The sequence below is a fragment of the Engystomops pustulosus genome, chromosome 4 (assembly GCF_040894005.1).
Source record: "Engystomops pustulosus chromosome 4, aEngPut4.maternal, whole genome shotgun sequence".
NCBI classification, from domain to species: domain Eukaryota; kingdom Metazoa; phylum Chordata; class Amphibia; order Anura; family Leptodactylidae; genus Engystomops; species Engystomops pustulosus.
The window spans coordinates 51,092,935-51,110,180 of NC_092414.1; the positions used below are offsets into that span (position 1 = coordinate 51,092,935).

Sequence of the window (17,246 nt, forward strand, 5' to 3'; positions counted from 1 at the left end):
TATTAGTTTTGTGATTCAGTACCGTATATGGTATCTTAGTTGTGACCCGAATTGTTTACCACCCTTATTATGTTTAACTGTCTTGTTTTGTGTCTGCACTTTGGAGTATGTAGGGACCATCTTCATGGTTGATTTGTTTTGACTAGGGCTAGTCAGGTCTGTTGTGGGGAGTTTTACGGTACACTGATATCCTTGAGTACACTGGTGACTTTACAATCTATGTTTACATCACAACTTCTACTTATAATTTTCTAAGCATCCATATAACTAATACTCAGGAATTGGAATTGTTCTGTAATATCATAGTTTGAGGGGTTGAATGTGGGCATTACATCGACGGAAGAAAAAACAAATTATAAAATACCATATAACCAGATATGCCAGCCTCCTGTCACATTGTTCCAAAATATCTGCATATTTACATAAATCTCTGTATGGTTACATTCACACATGCAGATTTTTCTTTTGTTATCTTTACTCCTTAAACTCTAGCAGCATGGGTTCAGTTCTGTACATGTGTATTGCTGGCCAGCTAGAGATGAATACATGTCCCTTTCTCTGTCTATATAAAGTGTTGCACTGTCATTATTTATGGAATAATTTAAAAATGAATGTGGGAATATATTCCTTACAGTCAGACCACACAGGATTATCTACAAGGAATTCAGGGATGGATTCAGTTTAAAAAAATTCCAATATTTCAGAAGGAAGAAAGTTGAATAATTTGTTCAGCCATTCACGAGTTGTTCTAGACCTTGAAGGACATGATAAAACTGTGTTCTCTCTGCAATGCAATAACACTAGGAAAATGTATGAAAATGAGTTATTGTCTGTGTTTTTTTCTTTCAGGACTACACACTGACAATGTACTTTCAGCAGGCTTGGAGGGATAAAAGACTTTCTTATTCAGTGATTCCTTTAAATTTGACCTTGGACAATAGAGTGGCGGATCAGCTCTGGGTTCCAGATACATACTTTTTAAATGACAAGAAATCTTTTGTGCATGGTGTTACAGTGAAGAATAGAATGATTCGTCTTCATCCTGATGGCACAGTGCTGTACGGCCTAAGGTCAGTCTGTAACAAATACTCTTACTTGATTGTACATTTTGGCACATTAAGTTCATTATCAAACATAATAACCCTTTGCATATTAAGTACTTAATTCCAATCTTGACATTGCAATGTTGCGTTATCAGCGTGTCTATGGGAAATGACTGAATATATTATGGAATTTCTCTGAAAACTTTAAAAAGTACTGTAATATTTTCTACTTGGCAGAAAATGAGGAAGACTAATGGATGTGTTTTTATAACAATTCCATTCTATTTATTAGAATAACTAATTCCGTATGAAGGATATGATGTGCATAATATCAATGTAATATGAGTTTTCAAAGGTGTTTATAGAGGTAAAATGCCCATAGCATTTTTTTTAAAAGAAACCCATTCCACTGCAGTTTGATTCCACACTCAAATTTAACTAAATGCTGCTGTAAAGTAGTTTTTGATAACAATAAGTTTAAAATCTGCACCTTCAGTCCATCATTAGTGATGTTTGTGGGGTCTTCCCTATAGATGCCACCTGATCTCCACTGTTTGTTTTCTGCCTGAGTGTACAGATCAGGGGAGTAACTACAGTGGTAGCAGCCATGGCAGCTGCTATGGGGCCCGCAGTGTCAGGGGGCCCCAGCATCTGACCTGACACACTAAGGAATAGAGGACGTGCACTATTATACACCTATTATGCTGTACATTGTATAGAATAATAAGTTAGGGAGGTGGAGGGGACAGCAGAAAGACAGGACTAGATTTGTAAAGCGTCACGGAATTTGATGATGCTATATAAAGGTTATTATTATTTATTATTATTATTATGTCTCATCTCTAATTCCTACCATGCGGTCAGCATCATAAATGTGTGCTCATGAGTGTATAAATGTGTGTATATGTGTGAGCGTGTAGGGCGGCCCCATTGTGAAGCCTGCTATGGGGCTCTAGCTCTCCTAGTTAGCCCCTGGTTGGGACAGTTGTGTCAGAGCTGTGTTTTTAAGGGAGAGTTCAGGGATATAAAAAATTGGCCCATTATCCACATTGAAGAAATCCCAAATGTATTCCTCAACAATTGCAAATACATTACCCTAACTATTTCACTAAAAGTTGTACTCTTTAATGGTGTCTATTTAGGGCAACAATAATTAATTGATTGATTGAATTTTACTCTTTCTGGACAGGATGAATAAAAAACACCTATTTTGGCATTTTTGTGCCGTTTACAACATATATATGTAACATAACATGTTACTATACTGTAAACCAGTACAATTTGGATAATATCTAAATTATATAAATATATATCACTATACAGAGAAAAGAAACAAGCAGCACATGTGACTTAAAAAATGTACTCGGGTGCACAGCCTAGAGCTTTGACAAATAGTCCATCCAAGGTATAAAAACTAGAAAACAGCAGCACTCCAAGATTCAAGCTGACATGTGGGAATAAACGTATACTTTTTCTCATTTTTGGAATCTTGGAGTGCTGCTATTTTCTATTTTTATATACGTGGTGTATGTCTTGTACATATGACATATATATCTGTGTGTGACATAAAATGAAAACATTCATCATATGGTTAACAATGTCTTCATGGCAATGCATCAGTGCCCCCCTGATCAATGTGAAGGGGGGAATGTTACTTAAAACATCTTTGATGTTATGGTCAGTACTCAATGACAATTTACTTCAGAGGAAAATTTCAACGAAGAAGTAGAATCAAATTTCTGTTTCAAAATTATTTCTAGTCTATTGCTTTTATGGTTTAATTTTATTGTTAGGATTTTTCAAACCTAATTTTGTGATCTTATTAATGTTTGTCTTGGCAACATACTAAGAGAGACGATAGGAGAAGGAAAAAAGCCTGGCACTACCGATGTAGTGTGTTGACTATGCAGAACTAACGTTCTGGAGAGAATTTGCATGCCAAGCAAAGGAGGAGAAATTCAAGAACTCCCAGCGGTGCACAGTGCAGTAATAGGTATAGAAGTAGGGCACAGATCGGCACTCGCCGAATCTAGCTGAAAGACTTTACAAAAACATAGAACAAGCGGAGCGAGGTGAAAGGAAAAGGCACCCATTTTGCATGTCTAAGCACTCTATCTCACATCATCCGAGTGGGGTGAAGGTTGCCAGAGGAATATTATACAAACCCCTTGCAATGAGAACATATAAAGCCATATAGTGTGACAATGGCTACATTCAGACTAAGGCTACATTCACATGAACAAATGCCCGTCTGGCCACAGACAGATGGGCATATGGGACGTGCCCTGGAGTGGAGGATGGGTGAGCGCTGCACACTCCTCCCCTCTCCATTGGGAAACATGGTGCATGGCACATGTGTGGCATCGTACCGGGAGCCTATTGCGACCTATTAAGAGCTTGTGGCCATATATATACGTCCTGATGAATGTTGTATGAATGAAGCATAAGAAATGGAAAGGGGTTAAAAAGTAGATATGGGGATATCCTTAACCTATATCTATGCAAAGATCAAGCACATGTATTTCTTTTTTCTTCTTTTCGAATACAAGCCGATTATAAAGTAATTCAAAGCACCAAATACACAAATTCACACCTTAAAGATGATCTCTTAGATCACATATACATTGGGATTCATTTAATCTTTTAACCCAATCTGTTGTAAAGCAATAAAACCTCAAGAGAAGCCTGACTTCTTGACTTCCTGTTGGTTTTTTTCCACAAAAATTAAGCCAGCAAATTTAAGTACCTCTGGGTTACTGTAATGGCGTTCTCCAATATGTTCAATCAGACGGGGACAACCTCTTCCTGAACTGATAAAGTTGTTGTGTTTCCTGAATCTGATGAACACATTCCTACTTATCTTACCTATGTAGTACCTATTGTAGTGAAAAATACTACATATACCACAAAGTATGACATGTAAGTTACATAGGCCTGTACTACATTCATATTGCCCCTAAGTTTAATTTCATCTCCAGGAAATAGCACCTACAGAAATTACATTCCACTCCTAAAGTTGCCCAACAGAACACTTTTCTGTAGCCCTGTTTGTCTTGGAGTGGAGAAGTGGGTCATGAGTGTGGTGTCATGTCTAAAATATATATCAATGGTCTACATGCAGTGACCTCACTCAAATCAGAAGGGCTGAAAACAAAAGGGAATGCATATCTTCTATTATCTTTATTATCTTTCTTTTGAGATTTTCTTGCTTTTAATATCGCATTCCATGGGACTTGACGGACTTTGGAGGAGGGCCCTTTCTATCAATGACCCTTTGTGCATCAGTCTGGCACTTAATTCTCTTGCTTTAGTTTCAAATTGTAGCTTGTCTTTGTAAAGTCTCCTGAACTGACTGTAAAATAGGCTTTTTTAGTATGGCTGAGATGGAAGCTAAAATTCAGTCTTGGGACTGTGCACCTTTGCATGATCCAGTACTTCTGTAACTAGTGATAATCCTGCATGTTTTCCCATATCATGAACCTGTATCTGCAACCTCATATCCAGAATCTTTATTTGGAACCCCATATCCTAAATCTGTATCTGGGACCCTGTATTCTGATTCTGTATCTTGAACACCTTATGCTGATATAATCTAGAAGCCTGTATCCTAATATAATCCAATTCCCTGCTTCCTGTACTATGAACCTTGTATCAGAGCCTGCACCTTGTTCCTGAGCTTGTCCCCTAATTATGTGCCTGTTCCATGATACTCATATGTCTGTATACTTACCTGCCTTGACAGAATAAATATCTATCTGAAATCCTGACAGCCTCCATATAGAGCAGTGACGGCTAACCTATGGCACTGGTGCCAGAGGTGGCACTCAGAGCCCTTTCTGTGGGCACTCAGGCCATCACCAAAGATGACTCCAGGTATCTTCCTGCAGTCCCAGACATTCCAGGACTTGCTGTGCACAGAGCCATTTTAAAGTGACAGCTGTATCTGGGACTATTTTCTGCTTTATTGGTGTCCTCAGGGTGCTGGTATCAATGAAATCTGTGACAGAGAAGGGAGTGTAAATCACAAATTAAATTTCTGTGTTGGCACTTTGCGATAAATAAGCGGGTCTTTGTTGTAGTTTGGGCACTCGTTCTCTAAAAGGTTCGCCATCACTGATATAGAGCATCCATAAAAGAAATCCTTAATATGAGGATGAAGCCTTATTTATTATCGCATTTATATTTATATCTGCATTTAGTCAAAGAGGTCATTCTGAGAAATGCAGCTTCAGAGCAGAGAATCCACATCAAGATGTTATTGTTATCTAATAAACAATATCAGTTTTTATTTGTTTTTTAATTCCGTTCTGACTATTAATAATAGTAACCCCAACAATTGTTTCTGGCAGCAACATTTAAATCGTATGCCCCATGCCAGCACTTGGATACCAGCAGTGTAAACGTTGCCATTTTGGTGAGGTTTGTCGTTCCCCCATGATGGCATGTTAGCGCTGCGACACTAGACTTTGCGAATGGCATTTAAACAGTAATTGGGCACATTTACTTACATTCCCCCTGTAGTTCACAGAAAGTGCATTGTCCGCTGATAATGCATTGTGCCGCGACTAAGATCATGCGCCCGATATCCTGCATTTGTCGCTTTCTAGCTCAGGTCTGACAGAGTTCCCCTTCTTCTTCCTGGTGTATGTGAATGCATTGTCTTGCGACACAATTTGAAACTTAAATCCTGCGCTCAGTCCGAGTCAGTCGGATTGTCCAATGGCATGCCCCCTGACTTGTGTCACATGGAAGCAGCACAGCTGCGCCAAAAAACTATCACGCGCGACACAATCTCAGCACAGAGATCTTTTAACTACCTGTTCAATCCATGCAATCCCCGAAAATGGTGCACATTCTGACAAAAGTGAGCAGCGTGACCCTTAGTAAATGAGTCCCATGAATCTCCAGTACGGCACAACACTCACAATCCTGAATGTCTGAAAGTCCTATATTCCAAGCCTCAGTGAAACAGAGTCTGCCATCAGCATTAGTTAGATATAAACCCAGACCATATCTGGATTATATTGGGCCAGGTAGTATATATTTTGGTTTGGTTTTGGATTAATTGAGCCATACCCTGCTCCTTGCATTTTAGTCCTGCCCAGCAACGGTTACTAGCCTGATGGACAGTTCCCCAAGTGGCTGCTGGAGGTGTGTCTGGGAACGGCCTTATATACCTGCCAATTCCCATCAGTCCTGGCTGGTTATTACAAGTTTTACCTCTGTATCTAGTGCTCTTGCTATCTTATTTTGTATTCTGTACCTTTGCAGCCATCTTGGTTTTTACCTGGTTTGTTTGTCTCCGCTTGTATGCCTGTATCTGGACCTGACCTGTATATAATCCGCTTGATCTTGACCTGATCTGTATATAACCTGCTTGATCTTGACCTGTGTATATCCCTCCTGAAGACCTGTATATATAACGTTGTTTGTCCCTCAGTATCGTGACCTCCTAGTGTTATCCCGCTTTCCCCGTCTCAGACCTGTGTGAGTGTTCTGTGCACCAGTGGGAACACTGGTCTATTCCTGTATTCCTGACAGCTAGTGCCAAAAGTTCAAAGTACAAAATTTAATATGTATATCCTTTTCCACTTCTGTATCCACACTCAGATGGTCTGTAATTTAGTAGTCATGTGCTTCACATAAGACTCTAATAAGATTTATGTCACAGCAGTACTGTTGTGGCTGCAGAGAGCAGTAGGGACTGTAAGATGTGTGATGTTTTTTTCATTAATGAATTAATGTTTTAAAATTGCATTGTATGATAATAAGTGTACACAAGTTTTATGATTATTTTCTTTTGGGATAAATATACATTTTGCCAGCTTGCGCTGTCTTGACTCTTAGCCAGGAGAAATTTGCCATAGTCTTCCATTCCTCATATTATGAATAGATCTTCCTGCTTCAACCACATAATTTAAATTTGATTTTCAATGTTCACTGATATTCCTATAACGTTGATGGAGTTTCTAACATCTCCACTGCCTGTCACTTTAGGTCACTAAAATCAATAGACTCTTTAATTTCAGATGAGCTGCAAATTATTATGTGGAGTTTATTTGCTCTCTGCTCATCTATTTAGGCCTCCATCCTCAGGAGCCGGTGCCTTCTAAACTGACTCTCTGGAAATGCTCCAGCACAAGAGCTTGCACAAGATGTTAATATTGTATTACAGAAGCCCCATGTGACGCCAATGCATTTAAACATTTTTTTCAATGGTTCTTGATAGAATTATGCAGAGCACAAAGAGCCAGCATCATTAATATATCGATTAAATAAGCAACTATCTCTATCCCACCCTGAACAATTAACCTTTAGCTTCTTAAGGGGTCATGATGTGACCATACAAACTTTACATTTAAAAGACAAATCCATGTCAATGTTTATTCTTATGCAATGTTTTAATGCGTATGTTCACTTTAAGAGGTCTGTAGCCCCAAATGTCACACTAATCATATGACCTTTTGGTACAATGTGAGGTGAAGTGCCCTTTAAATTGTAACTATCTCTTGCCCTCTTAAACACAGATTTGTTAAAAAAAATCTTATTCCATAATTTTTTTTAAATTACATTTTTAAATGTTTTTTCTTGTCCCTCTCCCATTCCCTATACCTTCAGCTTTGGGATAAATGACAAGTTGCCATCTTGAAAGATTCAACCAAAATAAACCATAAAGATACAATTGCCTGTAAATTTGCTCATCTTTACAAGTAACTCCAGTAATTTATTACATTGCATCCATTACCTATCCTGCTGACCAACTGTAAGCAGGAAGTAGGATCAGGCTGCACCCAAGGTTTGCTTGTAGTCTGTGATCATGGAAACACCTAGGTATGCATAGGAGCTGTATGCAAAATGGTCAAATAAATTGAATTCAGATTTTTACAAAATTCGACACAACCTTAATCAAACTTTCTTTAATGCTTGACTAAAACCCAGACCTCTTTGCCATAAATTTCTCATTCCTGGTAATTTCTGGTAACTAATTATACCTTTGGGAGCTATAAAGGAGTTTTCTGCTTGGGCTATATTTATAGTTGATCATTATACCAACAGTATCCGTGCTGGAAATGACACTACCAGTTGTAAAATGTTCATTTAGCTAGAGTTAGTAATGACTTCAATCTAGGTCATTATGTGACTTCTTAGGCCTGAAATAGTTAATTAGTACGCCACAGGCTATTATTAATTCAGTGGTAATTAAGCTCAAAGCAGATACTGACACATTTGCTTGTGTCTCACATGCTATTTTCCATAGTCATAGTACATTCATGAAAATGAGAAACGATTATGACTATTGATGAAAAGAGAACTGCAAAAACTAGTGTCATCCTGAGAAGGGGGTTACAATTTGCTTAAATTCAGATGACTCATTGTCTGCAACCCAAACATTATAGTAAGTACAATATATTCGCTATACTATATCTTGTGTAATTTCCTACTTTTATTTCTTCTACTTTGAGCCTGGAACTACATTTTGAAACAAGACTTTTTATGCAGTTATTCTGGTCTATATTTGTAGCTCAGAAGAAATGATTTAAAGGGAACCGGTCACTAGAGGGCTATATTTCACTGGGTACAGATTATTATATACACTGGTAAGTGCATTGCAGAAATGCTTTTGTAATAGTCTTCAGTTGTTTGTTTAATAAACCTTCTTAAATTTTACCTGGCTCCACACCAGCATCTTCCTGAAAGTCCGGGGGTGACTGAATTGCAAAATGTTAATTCCCTCGGCACCCCACTCATCTATATTCAACAGAACCCCCTCCCACATTGGCTCACTGCACAAGCAAAACTTTCGCGTTGAGCCTTCTATCTCTGTCATGCGTCCCGTCCCTATGCAGTGTATCTAGGCAGTTTGCTTACTTCCCCTCTGTGTAAAGATGCATGTGCAGTGAGCAGCAAGCTTGCTATTACCGCACATGACAGAGATAGGAGGCTTAATGCGCAAGCCCAAGGTTTGTTTGTGCAGTGAGCCGACGTCAAGAGGGGGTGGGATGGGGGGGGTCATGTGAGGGGGGTTTGAATATAGATGAATGGTGCGCCCGAGGGATGGTAATTAGAATGCGGACATTACATTTTGAAATGCAGCCGCACCCAGGACTTTCAGGAAGATGCTGGCATGGAGCCAGGTAAAATTTAAGAAGGTTTATTAAACAAACAACTGAAAACTTAGGTATTACAAAAGCATTTAAAAAACTGTATTTGGGGGGGCGTGGCCTGACTGAGCAGCGAGACGGACGCACATCCCTGAGCTCCGTCTCAATACCTTCAGAAGCGACTAAAATACAGCACCCTCACCGCTCTTTTTTGCCAAAAACCCCTCACCACAAAAGGGAGATGGTCACCAGGCGCAAGGCGTCCAAACCGGGACCGAAAAAACTCACGGACTTCTTCCCGGGAGGTAGCGCACGCAGCAGTGGCTCTTCCCGCCACTCCGGAGGGTCTTCTCCCTCGGGTTCCAGCACTGCCAACTCCAGGAGCGGGAGAAGTCCACCACTCTCTAGCCGCACGGATGCAGGGGAGAAGGCAGGAGAGGAGAGAGGCCTAATTTCACCGAGAAGCAGTCCGGGAGGTGAAGGCTTGGAACAACGGGCCCAATCCAAGATGGCGCCGGGAGAAAGTGCCGAGGCGGGAACAAACAACTACCAGAGATCCCCGGCTAACAGCCCGGCAAAGCAGCGCCCGAGACTTGAGATACAAGGGGTAAGCACACCTATACTTACCTCAGACATCGGGGGAGATATAATAGACCCTTTTGCAAACATCCATCCCACTGGCCAGGCTGCGTCAGAGTCCTTCATGAAAGAGATGATGGTGCGATTGTGGGGCTCTTTTCAAGCTGATATGGCATCATTAGCCCATAAGCTGGACTCCTCAATGGAGGAATTAGGAGGGAGAGTTGACCATGTAGAAAGCAAAATGGGAGAACTAATAGGATCCCACAATGAACTAGTGGACGGTCATTATCATCTGGAGGATGAAGTACAAGTGCTCAGGAATAAGTTATCTGACCTGGAAGACCGCAACAGGTGGAATAACGTTAAATTTAGGGGGATCCCTGAAACAGTAACCCAGAAAGAGCTTAAGCAGTATATTGCTAAACTAATAAAAGATCTACTACCTGACTTGCCAGATCAGGACTTGATTATCGACAGGGCACACAGATTGCCTAGACCTAAAAATATACCAGAAGAGACCCCGAGGGATTCTATAATAAGAATGCATTTCTATCATGCAAAAGAAGCTCTCATGATGTCAGCTCGTAAATTAAAAGAATTACCAGCTCCATATGAAGAAATACATCTTTACGCTGACCTATCACAGGCAACTCTCCAGACAAGAAGGCAGTTTCACACGATCACCACGATCCTCAGGGAAGCAGGAGTTCAATACAGATGGGGATACCCAACAAAGCTCCTAATACATAAAGAAGGAAGGCTGGTGATAATCCGAAATCCGGAAGAAGGAGTTACTATGCTCAACACCCTAGGATTGAAAGTAAAAGCCACAAAAGAGAACACAATGCGGAAAGGTCCGAGCCAAGTGCAGCAGGAATGGCAGGAGATGCGGCGAGGAAGATGAAGCCTATACATGAAGGTTGGTCGAAATAGCAGGCGAACTTTGTTTCCTCAGACAAAAGGCAGGAAGTACATTAGAAATCTGCCTAACAGAACTTTATAAATGTTGAGTGGAATTTCACTCGGAGTTATGGTTATGTTTATTAATTATTCTGTTATATGCTATGCTAAGGGGACACAATCTGAACTACTATCAGTTTGGGACTATGTCACTTAAAATAAGATCTATAAATGTCAAGGGGCTAAATGTACCTTATAAAAGATATGCATTTTGGAAGGATGCAATTTCAGCACACGCGGATGTCCTGTTTGCCCAGGAAACCCATTTTAAGAGCCAAAAAGCTCCCAAAATGACACATAAAAATTTCCAACATATTTATACAGCCAATGGACCTAAAAAAACAGCTGGGGTCTTGATAGCTATTAAAGACTCAGTGGTTTTTAAGGAATTAGAAGTATTTCTAGATCCAAACGGCAGATATGCCATCCTAGTGTGCGAAATCAATAATGCTATCTTTACGTTGGTTAATGTGTATGCACCCAACACATCACAGGTTAGATTCTTGAACAAGTTAATAAAGAAAATTAGGAAGATACAAAAAGGCAACTTATTAATTGGAGGAGACTTCAACTTAATCCCTCATAATACCTTAGACACCACAGCCATAAGACAACGTACATCACAGACTCTAGGACCCTGGATTCACTCCCAGGAACTATACGACACATTTAGATGTATGAATGCAAACTCAAAAGAATTTACCTTTTACTCACCTAGACACCACTCCTTTTCTCGCATAGACCTTTTCCTCACAGACAGAAACACCCTATCAATAGTTAAAACGTCCGAAATCCATACAACCTCTTGGTCAGATCACTCACCTATCACGGTAGAGCTAACACCTTACCCATTAACCACGAACCCCAGACCGTGGCGAAATAACACCTTTCTAATGTCCCTCCCTACTCAGAAGGAACAAATTAAAACAGAACTAGTAGAATATTTTAAAATCAACGATACTCCAGAGGTGGATATTTTTTCCCTATGGTCGCTTCACAAACTAAATATAAGTGCATTCATGAAAGAACAAGCGGCAAGACACCGTAGAAAGAAAGAGGAACAGCTAACTAATGTAATAAAACAACTGGAGGCCACCGAACAGCTGCTATTAGTAAACCAAACACATGCACTGCAAGATAAACTGTTCTCATTGAGACAAGAAATAAGATCTCTTATGATAGGGGAATATGATAAGATGCTAACAAGCAGAAAAGCAACACACTACGCAGCATACAATAAACCTACTAGGTTAATGGCTAACAAAGTTAAAACTAAGGCCGCAAAATCAAGAATTGCCTCCATTCAAGACCTAAAAAACCCGTCTGTCCACGTTACTCACCCGTTGGACATAGCAAATAGCTTTAGCGATTACTATAGCCAGCTCTATAATCTTAAAGATGATCCCAATACCCCTCAACCCACAACAGAGTCAATTACCTCCTTTTTAGAGAAGCTAAAACTTCCATCCCTTTCGGTAACTCAATTAGAGGAGTTAAATTCTCCATTCACAGAGGAGGAATTAGGGAAAATCATAACGAAAGCGAAGAGACAAAAGGCTCCGGGTCCTGATGGCCTAAGTAATGAATATTACCAGAATTTTAAAGATACTCTCTTACCCTACCTCCCAAAAATATTTAACAAAGCAAGCAATATGGGGGCCCTTCCCCCTGAGATGCTCCAGGCTACAATAGTGACAATCCCCAAACCTGGGAAATCACCGCAAAACACGGCCAACTACAGGCCGATTTCACTCCTAAATTGTGATACCAAACTTTATGCTAAGGCCATAGCACAAAGATTACTCCTCATTCTCCCCAATTTAGTACACAATGACCAAGTAGGTTTTACTACTGGTCGACAAGCTCCAGATGGAACAAGAAGAATGGTGACCTTGATGTCAGTGATGGAGACCTCTCAAACGCCTTCTCTGCTCCTTACTCTGGATGCAGAGAAGGCGTTTGACAGGATTAATTGGCAATTTGCCTTCTCTACGCTCCACAAATTCGGTTTCTCAGGACATATTCTATCTGCGATCCAATCTCTATATAGTAAACCATCAGCTAGGGTGTTGGCAAACGGAGTGCTCTCAGCCCCTTTCACTATCACCAATGGGACGAGACAAGGATGCCCCTTGTCCCCTTTAATATTCACACTTATTATGGAACCATTTGCAGAAACCATAAGGATGAACCTTGAGATAAAAGGCATCCCCGTAGGGGGTAGACAGCATAAAATAGGTCTCTTTGCGGATGACACAATACTAGCTGTTACAAATCCACTACAGTCACTCAGGGAAATCACCAAAACAATTCAACAATTCGGACAAGCCTCATACTATAAAATTAATGAATCTAAATCGTCCATCCTAGGGTTTCACATTGACCCCATACTTAAACCCCAAATACAAAGGGAATTCCCCTTCCAATGGGCTAAAACGACCATCCCTTATCTCGGTATCCATCTAACCTCCCCGTTAAATAAAATGGCAGAAACAAATATTAACCCACTACTACAAAACCTCCAAAAAGAGTTGGACGTGATGCATAAAAAGGAATTCTCATGGCTGGGCAGAATGGTCATGTATAAAATGATGATCCTCCCTAAAATCCTGTATTTTTTTAGAACACTAACGATACCTATTCCCCTAGCACTTCTGAATAAGCTGCAGAATCAACTTATGTCCTTTATTTGGGGAAAATCCAAGCCAAGAGTAGCATGTAATATTCTCCAGACCACAAGGCAAGAAGGAGGCATGGGAGTTCCCAACCTTAAAGCATATTATTACGCTTCCATTATCAAACAAATAAAGCCATGGTGGTCACACACCTCAGCCTCTAGTTGGCCAGAAATGGACAAGGAGCTGAATGGTAACAGACCCTTGCGCTGCCTTCTTCTGGCCCAATCACTTCCGAAACCACCACCTCTCCCTAGACCCCCATCCATAAGAGTGTCAGTCATGGCTTGGAGATATTTCTTAAAAGAAACAAAACAAAGCACAGAAACCTCAAACATAGACATACCTCTTCAAACATTAAACTTGTGCTACGATCATATTCCACACAAAAGGCTCAGGGAGCTAGGGATTATGGGAATCTCTGATCTTATAGATAACCATGAAATACTGAGCACCAAAGATATAATGGAAAAGTTTGCCATTCCTGCCAAATATGGTATATACATATCCCAACTAAGAGAGCTCATACATAAGAATAGATTACATGAGATAAGTATTCCCACAGTCCTACACAATTATCTACACAAGGAAGGTTTCAGAGATTTCCATTCCACAAGGCCCATTTATGAAATACTAGTTGGGGGAGGCAGACAGGAGGAGAAAAAAGCACACATGCTTAAATGGGAGAAAGAACTGAAAGCAGAATATGAACACAAGCAGTGGATTAAAGCGTTCAGATGGGGTAGCTCCGCATCAAAATGCACTAGTCTCACAGAAGTGCATTACAAATGTCTGACCAGATGGTACCACACACCGACTAAGATAGCAAAAATCTTCCCAGGAAGTACAGATTTATGCTGGAGAGAATGCGGGCACAAAGGCACGCTCCTACATATATTCTGGGGGTGCCCCAAGATCAAAACCCTCTGGAATGAAGTGTTTACACTGATATACACATTGACAGGGGCACAGATACCGAAAGAACCCCACAGGGCAATCTTACTAATGGAATTAGAAGAGATGAAGATTCAACATCGCAAACTCATAGCACACATTCTTCTCACTGCCAAACTATTAATAGCCAGGAAATGGAAATCAGTAACAACATTGGGCTTACGAGATCTAAAGGAACTCTTAGACCATCAATGTACGTATGAAAAAATTTACGCCATAAGGATAGGCAAACTCCAAACCTTTTTCAAGGTATGGGATCCATGGTTGAGAGTATACCCTACATCCACATAAATAAAGCCAGACGGCCCTTGACATTTTACCTTGTCATTTACCACACTTAGTATATCAGGTGTGACACCCTACTCTATATGCTAAGAGAGTCCCCGAAGCAACTTAGCAGAAGTTTTGAAAAGTTATGGTTGTGTTATAAGAAGTTAAACTTGACTGCTTTGTAAAGCATATATTTCTTACTTTGAAAGTAACATTACCTTTTTTTGCTTAGAATTGTTAAAACCTAATAAGTGTAAAACGAGTCTATGCAAATGTGACGACTAAGTTTATGTAATATGCTTTATCTTGACTCAATAAAAAAGAATTGAAAAAAAAAAAAAAAAAAAACTGTATTTGTGGGCTGTGAATAATTCATATTTTATCTGTTTTACAGCTATGGGTATGATAAAGTTGGTCTGCCTGTAATCCGTGCATAATCCATGTATCCGTGTTTGAGCTAGGTCAGCCCATAAGGTCATGTGATTGTTGCCCAGCAAACAACTACAAAAATGACCACATAAAGCTTAGTACAACTAATCAACTAATTTTTGTTTCCATTTTTTATTTGCAGCTCTATTGCCTTCTTTGGGACTGTCTAGGCCACAAAATTGGATTTGAATAAGACATGCTCTAAGTTTTTCCTCACAGGCACTAGGCTCAAACATAATGATAACCCTGTAACCCTTTTTTGCCATTCTGCTACACATTAGAATTTTAATCAAATGCATGGCTATACAGGCAGTCCCCGGGTTACATACAAGATAGGTTCTGTAGGTTTGTTCTTAGGTTGAGTTTGTATGTAAGTCGGAACCCTATACTTTATTATTGTAACCCAGTCAAAATTGTTTTGGTCTCTGTGACAATTGGATTTTAAAAATGTTGGATCGTCTTAAGAACCAGGATTAATGATAAAGCTTTATTACAGACACCTGTGATATTTGTTACAGCTGTTTATTGTAGCCTAGGACTAAGTTACAGTAAATTACCAAAATCCAGAGGGCCGTTTGTAACTAGGGGTCGTATGTAAGTCAGGTGTTCTTAAGTAGGGGACTGCATGTACATTGAAATCTTTCAGTTTTTCATGATTTTTTTAAAGGTATTAAAACATAGCAAACACTATTTGGTATCTCTATAATCTTACTAACCCTACAGGGAATGCTTAAAATCAGAAGTCCATAAGAAAATGACAAAACTGCATTTTTTATCAATTGTATGGCATTTTGCCTTTCTTACCAGCTTCCTAGTACTTAACAGTTCAGCATTTAAAGGGGTTAACCACTCTTCAATAAATCTCTTCCATTAGGCATATCTTTGAATGTATATGTACCTTTACCTCCTTTGATAGATTCAGTCTTTGCCTGTTCTCATTATGCTGCCCTATGAATATACACACAAGCGCCTTCTCTCTCACTGCTCTTGGCTGTCCTCATGGCATCACCCACTGTGTCCCTCTATTCATCATTGGTCCTTAATTGTAGAGACTTGGAAAGGGGGTAGGAGGGAGGTGCTTGAGCCATAACTCTCCTGTTAAACCCTTTTCTTAGTTATCAGTGCTTAAATAAAGAATCATGGAGAGTCTGCACACAGCACAAAGGTAAGCAGCAAGAGCTTTTCCACAAGGTATATGTGCAAATTATGTAAAAGAGTGTCCAACCCCTTTAAGAATTTTACTGTCTAAAGACAAGGACCACCCCATTGATTTGACCAATCCTCTTTTTACCATTCAAAGCAGCTTGACTGACTCACAGTGGGAGAAAATACATCCCTTGAAGTACTTTGGCCCTATAGTCCAACATGCATGTAGTAGAGGTTCCTTCTCTGTTTGGTTTATGTGAGTTCTGAAGCATCCTAGTCCCACAATGTTACTCTGCCTGCTTTACATTTATTTGCATTCCACCTAAAATGTAAAGTAAATAAATGTTTTCAATCAAATTTTGTCCACCGTAATAAGTTATAGTCGATTGCTAGTACCGTATATACTCGTGTATAAGCCGAGTTTTTCAGCACAAAAAATGTGCTGAAAAACGTCCCCTCGGCTTATACACGAGTCTATAACAAAAAAAATTACCCACTTAAAAAAAAATAAACTTAAATACTCACCCTCCGATGTCAGCGCGGCTCCCCGATGTCAGCGCGTCCCGTCTTCTTTCTTCTCCGCGGCTCCTCTTCTATCTTCCGGCATGGAGGCGGCCATGGTTTCTTAGTGGCCGCGCATACTATGACTTCAGCAGCGGCCGCGTCATAGTATGCGCATGCTAAAAAAAAACATGGCCGTGTCCATGCCGGAAGAGAGAAGAGGAGCCGCGGATAAGAAAGAAGACGAGACGCGCTGACATCGGGAACAACGGTAAGCCGCGCCGACATCGGGGAGCCGCGCTGACATCGGAGGGTGAGTATATAAGTTTATTTTTTTAAGGGCCGTGGGGGCAGGCTGGCTGTATACTACTAGGGGCTGCTGTATACTTCTAGGGGCTGCTGTATACTTCTAGGGGCTTGCTGTATACTATTAGGGGCTTGCTGTATACTACTAGGGGCTTGCTGTATACTACTAGGGGCTGCTGTATACTACTAGGGGGCTGCTGTATACTACTAGGGGGCTGCTGTATACTACTAGGGGGCTGCTGTATATTACTAGGGGCTGCTGTATATTACTAGGGGCT

General features: G+C 40.2%; 1 protein-coding gene across 1 annotated transcript in view; it reads left to right on the forward strand.

The window, feature by feature from the left end:
* GABRB2 (gamma-aminobutyric acid type A receptor subunit beta2) overlaps positions 1–17,246 on the forward strand; it is a 233,196-nt gene that overhangs the window by 108,098 nt on the left and 107,852 nt on the right. The window contains exon 4 of the mRNA XM_072145899.1: positions 850–1,070. Coding sequence (XP_072002000.1) covers positions 850–1,070 — 221 coding nt within the window. The remainder of the gene's footprint in view (positions 1–849; positions 1,071–17,246) is intronic.